The sequence below is a fragment of the Pygoscelis adeliae genome, unplaced genomic scaffold (assembly GCF_000699105.1).
Source record: "Pygoscelis adeliae isolate BGI_AS28 unplaced genomic scaffold, ASM69910v1 Scaffold45, whole genome shotgun sequence".
Lineage (NCBI taxonomy): Eukaryota > Metazoa > Chordata > Aves > Sphenisciformes > Spheniscidae > Pygoscelis > Pygoscelis adeliae.
The window spans coordinates 132,350-150,891 of NW_008825114.1; the positions used below are offsets into that span (position 1 = coordinate 132,350).

Genomic DNA, 18,542 nt, shown 5'->3' on the forward strand with positions numbered 1-18,542 from the left:
CTGTATCAGAAATAGTGTGGCCAGCAGGAGTAGGGAAGTGATTGTGCCCCTGTAGTCGGCACTGGTGAGGCCGCACCTCGAATACTGTGTTCAGTTTTGGGCCCCTCACTACAAGAAGGACATTGAGGTGCTGGAGCGTGTCCAGAGAAGGGCAACGAGGCTGGTGAGGGGTCTGGAGAACAAGTCTTCTGAGGAGTGGCTGGGGGAACTGGGGTTGTTTAGCCTGGAGAAGAGGAGGCAGAAAAGGAGGCTGAGGGGAGACCTCATCGCTCTCTACAACTACCTGAAAGGAGGTTGTAGCAAGGTGGGTGTCGGTCTCTTCTCCCAAGTAACTGGCGATAGGACGAGAGCAAACGGCCTCAAGTTGCGCCAGGGGAGGTTTAGATTGGACATGAGGAAAAATTTCTTTACTGAAAGGGTGGTTAAACATTGGAAGAGGCTGCCGAGGGAAAGTGGTTGAGTCACCATCCCTGGAAGTATTTAAAAGACGGGTAGATGAGGTGCTTAGGGACATCGTTTAGTGGTGGACTTGGCAGTGTCAGGCTAACGGTTGGACTCGATGATCTTAAAGGTCTTTTCCAACCTAAATGATTCTATGATTTCCAGTAACCTTTTTTTAACATTTGGAAGATGCTTAAAAATCTCCTTCTAGGTCACCTACCCTTATGTACAGCTGTGGGATCACAAGGTAAACAGAGGGAAGTTCGTGGAATAGTACATAACACTCAGTTTGTTTCACACAGTTTTGTTGCTATCCATTTTAATTAGAAGGGAATATACAAGAGAGAAAACAGTGAAGGGAGAAGACATAGAGAAGACAGTGAGAGAAAGGGGACAAAGGAAACCTAGTGGAAGATCAAAGTGAGAAGCCAATAGGGAGAGAGCAGAAGCAGCTCATTCAGCGTCAAAGTCATTCGGTACCCAAACAGCCTGGCTAAGGCTCTGCTTCATTCGCTGCCAGCTAGAAAAATTAACATATCCGGAGACTCCAGCTCCTCACCTGGGGAAAAGGAGTGCTACCCTAAGAAATAGCAAGCTGACAAGCATGAATTGCCAGTCCCACCTGACTCTTCCCATATTTCTGAGGATTTGACTGTAAGATTTGTAAAGCAGATAGAAGTTAGGTACTGCAACACCACAGGAGGGAACAGGACTGTGATGCCTAATTCCAAAAATTATTTTCATTATTTTTTTCAGAATGGAGTCTTCAAAGCCACTCACTCTCCTGCTGTTGTTGCACTCCTACTGTGCTTTTTGGAGCTTTTTTCCTAGCAGAAAATGGAGATGATGACTTTAGCTACTTCTGAAACTGCCTCCTCAGCTGGAGTACTAGAGCAAAAGCAGTCTTCTCTACAATGACGCTGGCTAGATAGTTTACTCATGTGGGTCTCAAGTAAGACAGTATTATTGCAACTTACTGTAAGTTCAGCTGAACTATTGAGCTTCATTGTGCAGGACCCCTAAAAATACAAACATGTTTGTCAGTATTTATTGAAATATATAAATATGTATGTAAGTACCTAATTTTTTCTCTTTTTGATAAATACCTACCAAAGGAATCATGCTGTGAACAAGGGAAATATCTTTGTTTTCTAGTCTTTTCATGTACCGCACGATATTTGTCTCAGAGTGATAGCTGGAGAACACAAAATGTGATGTTAAGGCAAGCAGATTAGCTATACCAGCTGGTTGATCTGTGCTCTAACATAGGAAAAGCCATAAAAAAAGAATTAAGACTGAGGATAATTTTTAATATATACTAGGTACTTCTTTCCAAATCGGTACTTTATGCTTGCTAATAGCAATGTGGATGAAAAATGCCTATTATCATTCGCTCAAAAATGCTATCAATAAATACAGAATATAAGGGCTCTAGTAAGTCTGCTGATACTCCATCCTCAAATAATAGCTTGTACAATGTAGCAGGTTAATGGAAAAACACATCCCCCATGTGATCATGAGTATTGCTTTGCTCCTTTAAAATGTGAAAGATACCTAAAAATGCTACTAAATAGACTATTTCAGAGTAATGAGTGACTGTGTGAATACAGCTATAAAACTGTCCTCAACTGACTCTAGTACCACTTTTGAAAGGCGATACTTTCAGATTCTAAAAAATTCCATTAAAATATCAGATATACAGCAATTTCACAAACCTGTTGAAAACCTGGTGTGTCAAGAATTTGGAAGTTCTCTTAAATGGGGTGCTAAGGATGCCTTTGGTTTCCTCACCCATACCCTCAGCAATTAGCTCCTTTGACACAAAGAAACATGGAGTCAAATACTTTCACGGAAATTTCTCTTTTCATAGTCAATTTCCATCATTACTAGCATATACTACCAGCTTACCTCAAGATTTAATCTTTAAAAAAAAAAGCTTTATTAGCATACATACCTGTATATATCTAGCAGGACAACAGCATTATATTAAAACTGGGTACAGATGTCTCAGTAGTCCTCGTCTTGGAAGTATTGCTGCTAATTACTAATGACATGCAATAAAAATTCCAGTGGGAGAGAAATAATTGACCACCGTGTCCTAACTCTCACAAAACAAGTAACAGCCTAAACACAAGGTGTCCAAGCTGACCGAAAGGACTAAGTGTCACAATCAGAAAATGGCATTACTCGGTTGCATAAATCATTGTTATCTCACACTGCCTCCTTCTTTAAGAGAGGATCTGAAATTCCCAGTATTTAACAAATGGTCATCATATAGACACCCACTGTCCCAAGAGCAGTTTTGCTTTTCACTAAACTTCTGAAACATCCAGATAATTTAATCCGTATGATCTATTGTCTACTTACAGCTGAAGACTCGCAACCAAAAATCCATAATATGTCATCTAGGTCTTTCTCATTTACAGTTTCATCAAGTGATACTCCAAGCTATGGATAAAAGCAGCATAATTACTCAAAGCTCTTAACTCCAGAGGCATAGTATATTTGTTCTGGTCAAGAAAAAATATTCCAGAAACACAGGAGGAAAAAAAAAGAAAAAAATCAACCTACCCAACAATATGTAAATGTCACTTCATTTTATGTAATAAATACATAAATTTATTTTATTTACATAAAATTTTCCAGTTCCTACCTTTCCCCTGCTAAACCATCCAAGCCAGATGGCTCACAAGCTTCAAGACTTGTGACCTCACTTCTAATGTTTCTAAGTGTTTTCCATTTAATAGGAAAATTACCCATTTTGCTAGATTGCCCCCTGCCGCCCATCCCATTTTACAGAACATATTAGACTTTGCCAAAAGTCCTTAGTGCCTACCAAAATGTGGTTTAGATTTCAATCTGTCTTTATACAGTGCCACAGGACCTGAATTCTGGAGGTCACCTTGCATTTCATCATTAAGTTATAGAGTCTCTCCACTCTAGCCCTTAGCGGCATATTTAACATGAAACAATTAGATAATCTTTTTAAATAGGCATAAAATGAAAATACAGTGATTATTTCTGGAAGATCAGTATATCACTTAACAAATTCATTCTTCATATTATCTTTATAATTGACTGATATATCTGAGCAAATTACAAGAAGTCTTAAATGATTTTGTTCTGTTTAGCACATGTAATGCTAGAAACTTAATGCAGAAAAAGTCATGCTACGAAATTTCTGAAAGGTTTAGGGACTTGCTTACTCTGCCATCACTATAAATCCGAAAATTTATCTTTCTAAGAGCTGCCCGGTCCAAAACCTCTTTGACTGAGCATCCACACGTGATCGTCAAGGTATCAAAGAACAGATCATGATGTAGTTTATGACCAGCTCGCCTGAGACCTATAAAAAACAGTAAGTTAATTCTATTAGCTGCATACTGTATTACTTGCTTACACAGTACTTGTATAACAACACTATCAATCTCGTAAGTAAATGCTTTACATAATAAAGCAAAATATTCCCCTTGTGTACAGAGCAGCAAAATCACCAGCTTTTTAGTGAAATGTCACTGCGCATTAAATGCATCTAGATCAGATTCAGACTTAATTAATAATGCAGATTGAGTCTAGGGAAGATCCTTCTGATACACCGAATTTCTATTATATACAGTAGCAGAATTGGTATATTGGTATATAATTGCAGTAAGGACAAAATCACAAGACTGGAAAGAAATATTTCATTATATAAATGGATATTAACCGTCATGGAGCTTGCCATAACAAAGTTTAGAGTCTTAGTTCTTTTCACAGCAGCAAAAAGTCTTCCAGCTAAACTGGCAAATAAAGCATGGATAATTGTGGCAATCATTCCTCAATTCCCAGCATTCCAGTTCTGCATAGCTCCTTCTGACAGCAATGGTAGTCATGCCAGTGGAAATAACCTACCAGACCACATAGTCCAGCTGCAATCATTATTTTCTGCTACAGATTCTGTGCTTTCAGTCAGCTGTTAACCTTTGGGATTTCAGTGTTCATAGCAGGTATGATACTTCACTCAACTTAACTGAAATGTTCCTATTTCTTTAATCTCATTTATTACTTGTTTTTGCTATTTTATTAATACTCTGTGCAGATTTCTGTGTGTAAAGGAGGATAGGCCAGTAAGTGAAGTACAGAGCTTGCAGCTGGAAAACAGCATTTGAATCTAGAGACTCACTGTGTAGACTTCTGTTAGTTTCCCAAGGAAACAGAAGTAATGCTTGCAAGCTCATATCACATAGATATCTAATTCCTGGATGTCATTATCAGAAGTCCACAAAAACATTATCTATGAATTTTGTATTAAAATGTTCTCTCTAGAGTTGAGAGAACACACATCAGCTGGCAAAAAAACCCTGTAAGTTTATTTAAGAAGATGTATTACTTAAGAAGGTGTAAGGATTTAAGAACAGTTTCTGCAAATGTTGAATACTCACCTTCAGCCAAGATTAGGGTAGCATTGTGTACCCGTCTTGCAATATGCCTTAATCCATCAGACCCATGGTATACACCAAACATGGCTGCCATGTTAGCCAGAAGAGCCTAGGATCCAAATACAGTTTAGGACATTATTATTATTATTATTTATTATTATCATTATTATCATCATCATCATCATCAAAGATTATTTCATGTTAGTTTAGTGGAAAGCTTCTTTAGCACCCAGGGACAACCACATATCCTCAGCTGATGTTATACCTGATTACGTGTTGCCTACAAAATAAGAGGTAGGAAAGGCAAAATACTTTTATGAAACTGTAAGCACTGGTTATGAATTCAATGCCCTTTGAAATGTAACTGTATCAGCAATTAACATGAACTTAAATTTGACTACTGCAACGAAGACATTTGAAGACTCTCAAGTAAAGCTAGTCTCATAGGAAACATTATTTAGGATTGCTACAAAACATTTATGGAATATCTCATGACTACTAAGTAATTAAGCTCATTTTAATATTAATAATCCCTCCTCAAAATCTGGCACAACATTAAGAGCACGAGCAAAGCATTGATAGGAGAAAAAATTATGAGCTTGTCTGGCTGAAGGTCTGTAGAGGCATGCTGAAGAGAACTATTTTGGATAATTACTTACTTAATCATGGTATTTTCCTGTAAAGATAGCTCTTTGGCGACATATATTTTTGCATCAAATCACATAGACAAAAATATAAGTTGTGACAATTTGAACAAGCAGCTTTAGACTTTAAAAATCGGGGGGGGGGGGGGGCCCTTGAGTGGGCAATTCCAGATGATTAGAATTCCCTTCTGTTTTATTAAGAAATCTGTCTCATTCATAACAAACACAGCACTACTCAGTGGCGTTCACCCTATGAGACAGATGGACTCATGACACTACAAAAATTCAGGGCTAAAGTCTTTACTAAAGGAAACAGATATTAATACCCTCTTTTCAAGCAGGGTTCCATTTTTCAAAGGACTCAAAACAAATGCACAAACATCAGAATATTTTGACGTTCTTCATTTTTCTAGTAAAAACTCTCAAAAGTAAAGCTAACTCAAATTCTGAGATGTTAGGACTATAATCTTATGGTTTAACTTGTTCCTTTCTACCACTGAAAATAAAGCATGACAAGTTACCTGTGCTGTGCAGATGTTGCTGGTAGCTTTATCCCTCCTGATATGCTGCTCTCGTGTTTGCAAAGCAAGTCGGTACACTTCCTTTCCATTTGCATCTCTAAGTCACAAGCGAAAATGTTGCTTCTGTTACTTTACAGTTACAGCAATTTGAGACATTGGGTTCTACGCACGCTAACCTGAAACTAGTTATCTATCCTCAGAGACAGAAAGGTGCTGGAGATAATAAAGCATAAGTCAGGACAGCTGTGATATCAAACAGAGAGTGAGACTAAAGTCTCTAGATTTCTATTTGCCTTCATGGCTGGCAAATGAATCTGGTCAGGTAGAGCACACAGTGAGTTTTCTAAGCATACTACACCAAAATGTGGTATTTGCCTTAAAATGCCACAGATTATTGCAACTGTTTTAACTGAATAGTAATCCAGAACTTAATTTGAACAAACACTGAGAAGACAGCATCTTTTCTAATGATGTGAAGCAAGCGCATGTTGAGTTTATTATTTATAATAATAAATTATTATAAATAAATTATTTATACATTTTTATAAATAAAAATATTTTTATAAATAAATATTTTTATAAATAAATTATAATAAATTATTTATAAAAATAAGTCATCCAACAAGGTTGTATGAGAGAACTGAAAGGGCTCTGGCCAATCCATCCTTTAAGAGGTCCTTTTGTAGGGTTCCTAACATGTTAAAAGTGGAAAGGTAAAAGGCAATCTAATATCCTTTAAAACTATGAAAACTTTCAGAACAGCCACAAAAAGAAATGGACAAACTATGTACACATATATAAATATATATATGTACATATGTGGGGGTTTGAAGAACTAGACTACTTGCCTCAAGTACTTGCGCACCAGTTATATCATATTTACAACATTTTTACTCTAGCAGTTGTTTGGGGATTTTGCCTATACAGCTTAGTTTATCATCAGTCCATCCAGAGGGACCTGGACAGGCTGGAGAAATGGGCTGACAGGAACCTCATGAAGCTCAACAAGGGGAAGTGCAAAGTCCTGCACCTGGCGAAGAATCCCATGCATCAGCACATGCTGGGGGCCACCCAGCTGCAAAGCAGCTTTGCAGAAAAGGCCTTTAGGGATCCTGGGGGACGCCAAGTTGAACACGAGCCAGCAATGTGCCCATGCATCAAAGGCGGCGAATGGTATCCTGGGCTGCATTAGGCAAAGCTTTGCCAACAAGTCAAGGGACGTGATCCCTGCCCTCTCCTCAGCGCTGCTGAGGCCACACCCGGAGTACTCTGTCCAGTTCTGGGCTCCTCAGAACAAGACATATACGGAGGTCCTGAAGAGAGTCCAGTGAAGGGTCACAAAGATGTTGAAGGGACTGGGCCATCTCTCCTATGAGGAAAGGCTGAGAGAGCTGGGACAGTTCAGCCTGGAGAAGAGAAGGCTCAGGGAGGACCTCATCAATATACATAAATATCTGAAGGGAGGGTGCAAAGAGGATGGAGCCAGCCTTTTATCAGCAGTGCCCAGTGACAGGACCAGAGGCAATGGGTGCAGACTGAAACACAGGAGGTTGCTCCCGAACATGAGGAAACACTTATTCACTGTGAGGGTGACTGAGCACTAGCACAGGTTGCCGAGAGAAACTGTGGAGTGTCCTTCCTTGGAGATCTTCAAAAAACATCTGGACACAGTCCTGGGCTACTGGCTATAGGTCACCCTGTGCTTGAGCAGGGGGGGTTGGACCAGATGACCTCCAGAGATCCCTTCCAACCTCAATCATTCTGTGATCAAAAACTTAAAAAAAATCCATGGCAGAAAGCTGCATTGAGAAAGCACCGTAGATTTTTCCATTTTAACTCTTTCTTTTCCAACTTTCTTGAGATGCAGAAAGATGAAAGTAGATTATAAATCTTAAACTAGGTGTAGTCACAGAGTAGCAGTAGCATGACCTTGATAAATAGAATTACTGTTCTTTTGCAAAAGATTGTACCAGACTTCTGATCAAAATCTGAATTGGGGATCAGATTTCCAAACTATGAGTAAAGCCTAAGGATACCCTTAGAATAAGCAAGATGATTAAAAATATATTTGAAGGAATGTTACTATACAGATGAAATATTTCTAAGCTTATTACTAACTATTAATGTCATTAGTTGTTTTGGTTACTGAAGTACTTCTAAATAGCTTCTGTGCCAAAGATATGCAGACTTTCCAGTGACAATTACTTTGCATTTCTACTATTCCCAGTTAGACATCTTGTCAAAATTCAAAATATGTCACCAATAACAAGAATTAGAGCTAAGTTTTTGCACACTATTCTCTGCTTTGTTTAAGCTTGACTAAAATTTGAACTAGATTAAGTTCCTTCTTGATTATTTGGGAGGTTCACTGAATTTTCTACTTCTTCCTATTTAGGTTTTTATTGACTAGATGTCAGCGAAAAAGGTGTAACGGTACAGAATAAGCAGAATAAGTTAGCTTGCAAAGCCTCATGCCATCACAGTTAATCCTCTCTGCTGTTTTGGTTATCTCTTCATCCCACATTGCAGCAAGCACTATAGACAGTTCACAGCTTCATTCCACACAAATGCAATTCTTTAAGCTTGCTTCCTAAAAATTGAAGGCAACTTTTATTCTTCTAGTTTTCAAGAAAAAAGGTGTTCAGTACAACACCATGGCCAGCTGTTATTCATAAAGGCTGCCCAAGATGGTCATAATGCGTTTTATTTTGATTTTCCCTGAAAACGCTAACGTCAAAGGGAGCCCTTACCTTGTAACGCCCACCATTCTGCCTGGCATCATTCTCACTAGATTTTCCTTGACAGCAAAGAATGCCGCATGGGGTCCCCCATAGCAGAGTGGCACGCCAAACCTCTGGGAGTTACCCAGGACAACATCTACCCCAAACTCTCCAGGAGGCTTCAGAATACACAGAGCCAGAAGATCAGTAGCGCAGCAGGCGAGAGTCTGAGAACAGAAGTGCACAGAGCAGTCAGCCTCTTTTCTGAAGGAACAGTGTTTGCATGGGAGCTAAGTTTGAACAAGATATAGCTTCAAACAGTTCCATTTCACTTGCACAGAGCTGAGGTGCAACGGTTGTAATGGTTGTGATGGTTATCAATTGCATGGAGCTGAGGAGTAATACTTTAGATGGTATCTCATGTAACACTTAGTTTCTATGACTATGGCTGATTGATGCATCAGATTGAAATCTGCGAGATCAATAAAATTTACTTTACCCCGTTCTGATGAGCTCTTTCAACGAGTTCAGAGAAGTCTTCCACCCTCCCTTCAGTGTCCGGATACTGAAATAATACTCCACTGACATCCTTTCCACTGAAATCCATCTCATGGGGTAATTTGAGCTCAGTAATAACACCCGTATAACTGGAAAACAAAAACATGCAGAAGACAACATATTCAAACCACTTCCTGCCTTAGAGTGATACTTATTATGATGTTTTCATGGACTTATACAGGACTTTTTTCTTTAATATACAGAGAGTTGAACCTGCTTTGCAGCGCTAAACATTGAGAAAGTTTCATGTCATGGTATATAGTACCGAAGAATAATTGCATTTGATATCATCATCAGAAACGTGGAGCAAAGCAGAACAGAGGAAGCATAAGCTACTTGATACCAACATTTTGTTGCTTTAGCATGTTTAACTCTGAGAACCAAGTCATATTTTTAGAAGATGGTTACTTTAAACTGTAAACTTAAAATGGATTTAGCTTTCATTAAAAGAGAAGTTTTGCTATCTAGGGTAATTAATTTCCTAGTTAAAAAAAATGACCAGACTGAATTCAACAACCAAATGTATATATTTGCGCAAACAACTTAAGGGGAAATTAAATAATTTCTTTTTATCAGATGTTGAGTCTCTTTTTAAACATCTTTAATTACTTTGCAGTTGTATTTGAATGGAAAAACAGAAGCAACGCCAAATGTTAACAGATTTCTGCTTCTATTTTGCAAAGAAAACAGAATCCTATATTCCAAAAATGTTAGGTATATGGTGAAGAGGCACAGATGAAAAATGATTCAATGCAAGTGAAAAGATATAGTGGAAAACTGAGAGAAACATTACTTTGCTCTAGTTTGGACCACTGCTATAGTTTGAGGGTGGCATCGGGCATCTACATAGAACTTCCTTCTTTTGTTGTGCCTGTCAAAAAGAAAAGGAAAGAAAGAAGGGTTACATATCAAGAATATATTGTTTTCCATGGAAATAAAATTAATTGGTTTTCTAAATGTGAGTTTTCCTAAGTTCAAATGCAGTTGTTTATCATAACCAAATTAAGTGTAAGATTGAATGAAGGTTCTGGTGCATTTAAAATAAGAAAGTACATTTCAGACACTCAAATGAGATTCATACATGACAAAAATTAAAACAGACTATGATAACCAAACATGAGCCATCAAAGTAGTAAAATGGAGACTAAGGCAATTGCCTAGTTTTCTCTGGTAAATATGATTTTATGTCAGACTGATGCTTTGAACAACTGAATAGTTACAACACAGTCTCTGCTGTGTAATCTCCTTCCTGATACACAGTTCTACAGTGACCTTCAATCACCTTTCAGGTGCCCCTACAATACAGATCCCTGAAAGTAAATTTGGATATACCAGTAACAGTTTCATTTTTAGCAACTTAGGAATGACACACTTCACTGTTTTTTAAAGCTCCTTTTAACTACTAGAGGAAAAAAACAATTCACATCTTCAGTATTCGTGGACACAAGAGATTCATGCCATAGACTGTTAGGTTATGTGATAAAAGCTCTTCTGCACCCCCTTAGAGAGGCAATAGCAGGTGGGGGAGCCCAAATAACACCCTGTCCCTGCTGCTCCCAGGCTCATCACAGGAGATATCAGCCCATCAGAGACCCATCTCCACAAGCACAGAGGAGCACAGTGGCCTCAGGGCAGGTAGGAACTCCAATTAATTAATTAACCCAGACAGACACACTGTCTGCGCCCCCCCTATGGGGGAGACATTATGGGATGCAGGGGAAGAGCATTTTGGGATTGCAAGGGTTTATTATGAGATGTTTAGGGGAAAAGGGATACAGCTAAGTGGTTCTGGGAGGAACAAGTATAAGAAAACAGAGGGGTAAGGGGGTAAACAGGGCCAGTCATATATAAATAGTTGATGCACTGGTTGATGCACTTGCACCCAACTAGTGCAGTCTGTCCTCTCTTCTTGTTAAATTCCTCTCTGATTCTTTTCATGGGTGAGGGGCATATGGCTGTCTAAGTGCCAGCAACTGCACTCATACCACGGAGGATCCACATGTCCATGGTGCAGCAACTGGGGTGACCCGAGTGAGTGGGCTTCAGTGCCAGCAACTAGAGCAGCACCTCAGCCATAGGAGCCCATGTGTCTGTGGTGGTAGCAGCTGGAGCAGGTGTGTGTCTGGGTGCCAGCAGCTGGGCTGCTACCATGGGCAGGGCAACTAGAGTCTCTCCAGTAGGTCTATGTCTGTCTTGTACTGGGGAGCCCAGAACTGGACACAGTACTCCAGGTGTGGCCTCACCAGTGCTGAGGAGAGGGCAAGGATCACCTCCATTGACCTATTGGCAACACTCCTCCTAATGTAGCCCAGGATACCATTTGCCTTCTTTGCCACCAGAGTGCATTACTGGCTTGTGTTCAACTTGGTGTCCCCCAGGACCCCTAAAGGCCTTTTCTGCAAAGCTGCTTCCCAGCCTGCCAGCCCCCAGCACGTACCCCATATGCCTGGGGTTGTTGCTCCCCAGGTGCAGGACTTTGCACTTCCCCTTGTTGAGCTTCATGAGGTTCCTGTCAGCCCATTTCTCCAGCCTGTCAAGGTCCCTCTGGATGTCAGCACAACCTTCTGGTGTTATCAGCTGCTCCTCCCAGTTTTGCATCATCAGCAAGCTTGCTGAGGATACACTCTGCCCCATCATCCAGATCATTAATTGGACCTAGTGTTGCACCTGGGGTACACCATTAATAACTGAACTCCAACTAGACTTCATGTCACTGATCCCCACCCTCTGGGCCCAGCCATTCAGCCAGTTTTCAATCCACCTCACTCTCGCCTCATCCAGCCCATACTTCTTCAGCTTCTCTGTGAGGATTTAAGGGAGACCACCAAGGTAGGCGATACCCACTGCTCTCCCCTCATCTACCAAGCCAGCCACTTAATCGTAGAAAGTTATCAGGTTGGTCAACCATTACTTCCCCTGCGTGAATCCATGCTGGTGACTCCTGACTACCTTCTTGTCCTTCACATGCCTGGAAATGGTTTTCAGGACTAGCAGTTGTTCCATCATCTTCGGGGGATCGAGGTGAGGCTGACCGGCCGGTAGTTCCCTGCATCCTCATTCTTGCCTTTCCTGAAGACAGGAGTGACATTTGCTTTTCTCCAGTGCTGAGGCACCTCTTCCAGTTGCCATGATTGTTCAAAGATAATCAAGAGTGGCCTCGCAATGACATCAGGTGGCTCCCTCAGCACTCATGTGTGCATCACATCAGGGCCCATGGACTTGTGTATGTCCAGTTTGCTTCAGTATTCTCTAACCTGACCCTCCTCCACCAAGGGTAAGTCTTCCTTGCTCTAGACTTTCCCTTGGTCTCTAGGTCCTTAGGTTTCTTAAGGCCTTAAATGTCTGAGTTAAACATTCACATCAACGCTGGGAACTTCTCTGGGGGCTTAATAACATGGGCTATAGATGTTTAGTGATCTGCTCACAGTGAAAAGGCCACACTCAACTTCAACACACTCACCATGTGTGACAGCTCACCAACTGTCCATGCCTACACAGGAGAGATGCCTTTCAAACCCAGAAATTCCTTCCTGCTGTGATTTAACCATACATTTAAACATAGTACCTGTGACACAATTGCATGGCTTCTGCAGCAGCTGTCCCCTCATCCAGCAAAGATGCATTAGCCATATCCATTCCTGTGATATCACACACCATAGTCTGGTAATTTAGCAGGCTCTCCAGCCTGCCCTGGGAGACCTCAGGTTGGTAAGGAGTATACTGGGTAACCCTGTAAGAAAAGCATTCTGAGTTTGGGTCTAGAAAAATAAATGTGTAACAGAACTATGCCAATATGTAACTGAACTATGTCACAGGAAAAATAAATTGTAAAGCATAATTCACTAACATGAAAGTTTGTTAGAAAACAGTTATTTTTAGATGGCTGTAATATATTACTGTCCTGGAAGCCTGAGAATATTTTCTTTTCTGGTATTGACTTGGCTTTTTACAGGAGAATAATTCTATTTCTCCATTTTGAAAAGAGAAATTACTTTTAAAACAGAGGTGTGAGTGCCTCTTGGGGAAGGGAGAAGGGAAGTAGGTGCTGAGTGTAGGAGAATTGAGTCAAGTCACCATATGCAAATGAGAATGCTTAGTTCAATCACATCTAGGTATTGCCAGTATCTTTCATTACTGTTTCTGAAGCCTTTTACTTGCCAAGTCTTCTCCACTCTTATGGGAGGAAAGGCACTCGGCATTTCACAGGATCAAGCTCAGAAATACGCAACTTCTTGTGAAATGACACTTTCCATATATGTTAGTGAAGCGAAGTGAGACTGATGTGAGTTTTATCTGTTGTCATTTGGAGAACAAAACAGTAGAAGAACATAAGCAATTCCGTAGAAAAGGCAACAATCTAAGGGAAACACTCCATTATGACAGTCCAGAAAAACAAAGCAGCATGGGTCCAGGCATGAAAGACAAGAACAGAGATCAGACTCTCCTCTCACTGCTGGAAATTTGGGTACTGGAGTTCGTGGTGGTTCAGGACAGACTTTACGCCAGTTTGAATTCAGAGTAGCGGCTAAAAAGAAGTGATAAGTGGGAACACTCGTGGCCTCTGTTTTCTAGCAATGGAAGAAAACAACAGTTTCCTGAAAGGGTGGTAGTAAGCACTAGACTTCTGAAAAATGCTTATGGGTAAAGGTATAATCTGTAAAGAGAGACTGAAGTATTTGGAAGCTCAAGTCATGTAAAGTCAATAGAAGGTGAGCAACAAAAATTTGTAAAGAACAAGCTGCAGAACCTGTGGTATAGAGCAAGATGAGAGGAGCAATAAAATAGTAATTCAAGAGAGAATCATAGAATCATAGAATCATTAAGGTTGGAAGAGACCTCCAAGATCATCGAGTCCAACCATCAACCCAACACCACCATGCCCACTAAACCATGTCCCTAAGCGCCTCATCTACACGTCTTTTAAATACTTCCAGGGATGGTGACTCAACCACTTCCCTGGGCAGCCTGGTCCAATGTTTAACCACTCTTTCAGTAAAGAAATTTTTCCTCACGTCCAATCTAAACCTCCCCTGGCGCAACTTGAGGCCGTTTCCTCTCGTCCTTTCGCCAGTTACTTGGGAGAAGAGACCGACACCCACCTCGCTACAGCCTCCTTTCAGGCAGTTGTAGAGAGCGATGAGGTCTCCCCTCAGCCTCCTTTTCTCCAGGCTAAACAACCCCAGTTCCCTCAGACGCTCCTCATAAGACTTGTGCTCCAGACCCCTCACCAGCCTCGTTGCCCTTCTCTGGACGTGCTCTAACACTTCAACGTCCTTCTTGTAGTGAGGGGCCCAAAGCTGAACACAGTATTCGAGGTGCGGCCTCACCAGTGCCGAGTACAGGGGCACGATCACTTCCCTGCTCCTGCTGGCCACACTATTTCTGATACAGGCCAGGATGCTGTAGAGAATGAGAAGATAGGAAAAAAGGTCCTCAAGAAAAGAATGGAAGAGCTAGAAAGAAGGACATACTCAATAAGTGAACTTAAAGTTCACTTTATGAAGTGAACTCACACACAAAGCTAATGTATTTAGTGTCTATTTAAATGATACATCTGCTCAAATCTCTGACATAGGCTATTCAGTACAGTGATAGAAAGCAATAGCTATATATCAAATTAGAAAAATATTGATGATTTTCCCAAATATTGAAGGTTTTTCCTCCTGCTTAGCCAAGTCTAACACTAAACTACTTATCATCATACACTTGACTGCAGAGTTCACAACTGAGACCATGTCCTGGGCTGCATGCAACATTGCTCATCTCAATAGTAACATTTTTTTTTTTCCTCCATGGCTGCTAAACCCAGTTTTCAGTTTGTCAGATAAACTTTCAATCTGGGAGTATAAAGGTTTGCTTTCTGAAAGGTCCCCCTGCCCATTCAGTTCTCACCAATTAAGAGAGTTATTCCCAACTCCTTTGCATGAACAATGAGTTTCCTTGCTTAAAAAAAGAAACTCCTCTGTACTTGAAGTTAACAATCTTACTTTCTCTTTTCATTTCAGCTAAAGGCCTTTTTTTGCATTATGACTTGCAGGAGGAACTAAAAGTAGACTAATAAGAATTAAAGCATTGAGATTAATTGAAATGCATTAGAGAAATATTACTCAGTGCAAGAGAAGAAAAATAAAATCAAGAATCATTGGTTAGTACTTGCCAGAATAATCAGTTAACAGAAGTGAGATTTTAATTAAAGTTGAGTATACTGGCTTTATTGTGCATTACAACAAAAACATTGTTTCATTAAACCATTACTAATTAAGGACTGATGCAAAATGAGAAAGGTAGGACAAAAAAGAAAACTCAGTAGCAGAGAAGAAATACTTCACATTAAACTTGGCTGCAAATTTTGCTAAAGGACAATAAAGTTGTAGCTGTTCATGTGGTGCAAAATTCTCTATTTTGTTTTCAAAGACAAAGCATCTTTCTTAAGATGTGAGTAATGTTCACAACTCCTTACTTGATGAGAACCCCCTTTCCTAAGATTTATCTTATACAACTAGAGATAGACTTTGCAATGAATGCTTCAAAGCAGACCACTCAAATTAGCTACCCAGAAACCTATTAAAAAAAGCCTCAAGAATTTCCACTCATAGTTCATGCTCAAATGATTTTTTAAATGAAGTTTTTATATTGTGTAAAATAAATAAATAAATCTATTCTAAAATGCTACTAAGTAGCTGCTAATTTGATGGTTCCCTTGAATAACCTCAATCCTACCTCACATAGCTGGGATAGTACACTGTACTACGAAACAGAATTAATGAAGCTTTGTGATTTTGATGCTATGCTTTTGAATGGTAAAAACAGTTGGAAGTGAAACCAGCCAATTTCAGAAAGGATGGAAAAAAACTCAACCATGAAATCTTGAATTCCAGTATTACCGCAAATTAAAGTGCATGAAGTTTAACAGTTGTACAGGTAAAGACACCTTTTGTAACATAAAAACATTTATTTAAGCTCTTTTTTTTTTTTTTAAGGTTGTTTGGCACTGTCTAAGCATCTAAATCTTTTAATACAATAATTCTACTTTTCCACAATTTCTTCAAATAAAATAGCTGGCTTTAGTCTGCACTGTGACTTCTGCCTGAATCTATATTGCATGTTCAGTGACTTTTTAAGGTCATTTAAAAGCAAACTCTTTAAAAGTGAAAGTAATTTCTAAAGTAAACTTTTACATAAATCAGATCTCCAAAAAGCACACTAAACCATCTCTCATTCAAAAACCCCCTCTCTTCTGCTTAGGTTTGTTCAAATGGCTATTCTGCACGTAACTCAAGTCCAGTACCAGCGACATTAAAATGAAAAGGAAGAATTACCATCGTGGCAAGGAACACAACTACAGACTGCCTCTTGTTCAATCAAACTGGAGGAAAATATGACCTCCAGTCAGCATCTGTTCTGACCAAAAGTACTTCTGCAGACAAATGCTCCCAAGCTAATTAAGGCAGACAGGTCATGACACAAAAGAAACCTTCCTTGAGAAGTTTGTGGTATCTTTCTTGAGGCAGTGTCTGACCTTCAGGAGTTCAGTAGTAAGTGGCTTCAGTTTTTGTAGCTTTTATAGCTCTTTACTTTAGCTTAGTGTTTTCCTCTTTGCCTCATCCTACTGTCAAAAATACTTGTATGAATACCAACTTTAAGATACTGATGAAGGTTTTAAAAGAAAACCTGGCATCAAAGCAAGAAGTATCTAGGAAGCATGCTTTCAGCCAAAAGCTAGGCCACTCATCAAAAGACCTGGCTTATAAAAGAGCAGCAGCTTTCATACTTGGGAGTTGGGTTTGTTCTAGGTTAAGCAACAAAACAGACTATACATTAACTGCAAGATTATGGCTTCTTTATACTGAAGTTAGCTCTTGCTTCCACGCAAAGATTCAGAAAACTCCATTATCAAGCAACATTCAACGAACTAGTTCTTGATTAGTATTTGTAGGTGTACAGTCAATAAGATCTAAGACTAAGCCTAATTTATTTCTTAATATACAGTAAGTTCTAGCAAAACAGTTCACCATATATCTTCCTTAGTGATTTCTTCTATACTTCGACAGAATCTCTGGAAAGTTAATGTATTCATAATCAACACAATACTTTTATCTTGTTATAAATTATGTTCTTGCAGTTTTAGACATCTGCAAGATGTCTCATGCAATGGCAGAGCTAGAATTGATTTGGCTTTCCAGTTATACAGAGTATTCTTTTTGAGATCTGACAATTAATAAAGTGAAACAAACTTGAAGTAAGAACAGACCACTAGTAGAATTTAAAACCAACATACATGAGCCAGAGAAAAAAGATAATTCATACATCTGACAACACTGGAAAACTGACACTCAAGTTCAGTCATGCATACATGAAATTTTTAAATTATCTGACTTTCATGGGTTGGGCATCACTGTTAAGGCCAAAACTGAAACAAAACAAAACAAAACAAAACAAAACAGCTGTATTTAATTTAAATATGCACTATATAACTATCACAGTGTAGAAAGATAATAGAGCAAAGCTGTACAACTAGGAGCCATGCAACTGTAAGCAGTTCCATCCAGCCTGTAAAATTACTAAATGCCATACTCTGTGTTCCAATTGCATCACTTGGCACTTTATGCATCTTTGAAGAGCAGTTATAAGGGTGTTCCTAAAACAGTATCTTACCCATGGGTTTGAGAAAGCTGGATAGTCTTATGATAGGGCATGGAGACGTGCCAATTTCCACTTGAAGCACAAATACTGAATTTACTGCCAATTTGGTACGCTTTGTAGTTGCTTGTGCAGCTTTCTGTATCCGGTCTACAAGTAGAAACCAGCTGCGTAATGTTTATGTCAGATTTTTGCACAGTATGCAGTAATTTTCAGAGTGCAATGTATAAGTGCCAAGTGCTACTAGCTAAGAAGTTTAATAAGTTACACAAACAATTTAAAGATTGCAGGTGTCCTTGGCACAGGTACTTTATTCTCACATATGTAATGTCTGGGGGCAAAGGAATCAAGTGAGCTGTACGTTGGAGAGCTGTGCATCATGCTCCATTGTATGGTATTAGTGTGACTTTAAAGGCCTTCTTGATTTTCAAGGCCTGATAGGTATTTTTATCCATTTAAGCCCCCAAAATAAATACTACACTGTTTTGACATATAAGTTAATAAGAAGCCTATATGTAAGCTGATTTCTGAAACCAAATATTCTTCACATCTTCAGTTATTCAGTTATGTTCATGGCAGGGCACAGAATTAATTTGGTAT

The 18,542-nt window shown here is 39.5% G+C and overlaps 1 protein-coding gene across 1 annotated transcript in view; it reads right to left on the reverse strand.

The window, feature by feature from the left end:
* Positions 1-18,542, reverse strand: part of GLDC (glycine dehydrogenase (decarboxylating)) — a 42,673-nt gene that overhangs the window by 21,009 nt on the left and 3,122 nt on the right. The window contains exons 2-12 of the mRNA XM_009328049.1: positions 12,868-13,032; positions 10,096-10,173; positions 9,244-9,391; positions 8,775-8,971; positions 6,025-6,121; positions 4,863-4,968; positions 3,648-3,787; positions 2,809-2,889; positions 2,157-2,254; positions 1,552-1,636; positions 1,419-1,460 (exon numbers count right to left, since the gene is read on the reverse strand). Coding sequence (XP_009326324.1) covers positions 1,419-1,460; positions 1,552-1,636; positions 2,157-2,254; positions 2,809-2,889; positions 3,648-3,787; positions 4,863-4,968; positions 6,025-6,121; positions 8,775-8,971; positions 9,244-9,391; positions 10,096-10,173; positions 12,868-13,032 — 1,237 coding nt within the window. The remainder of the gene's footprint in view (positions 1-1,418; positions 1,461-1,551; positions 1,637-2,156; positions 2,255-2,808; positions 2,890-3,647; positions 3,788-4,862; positions 4,969-6,024; positions 6,122-8,774; positions 8,972-9,243; positions 9,392-10,095; positions 10,174-12,867; positions 13,033-18,542) is intronic.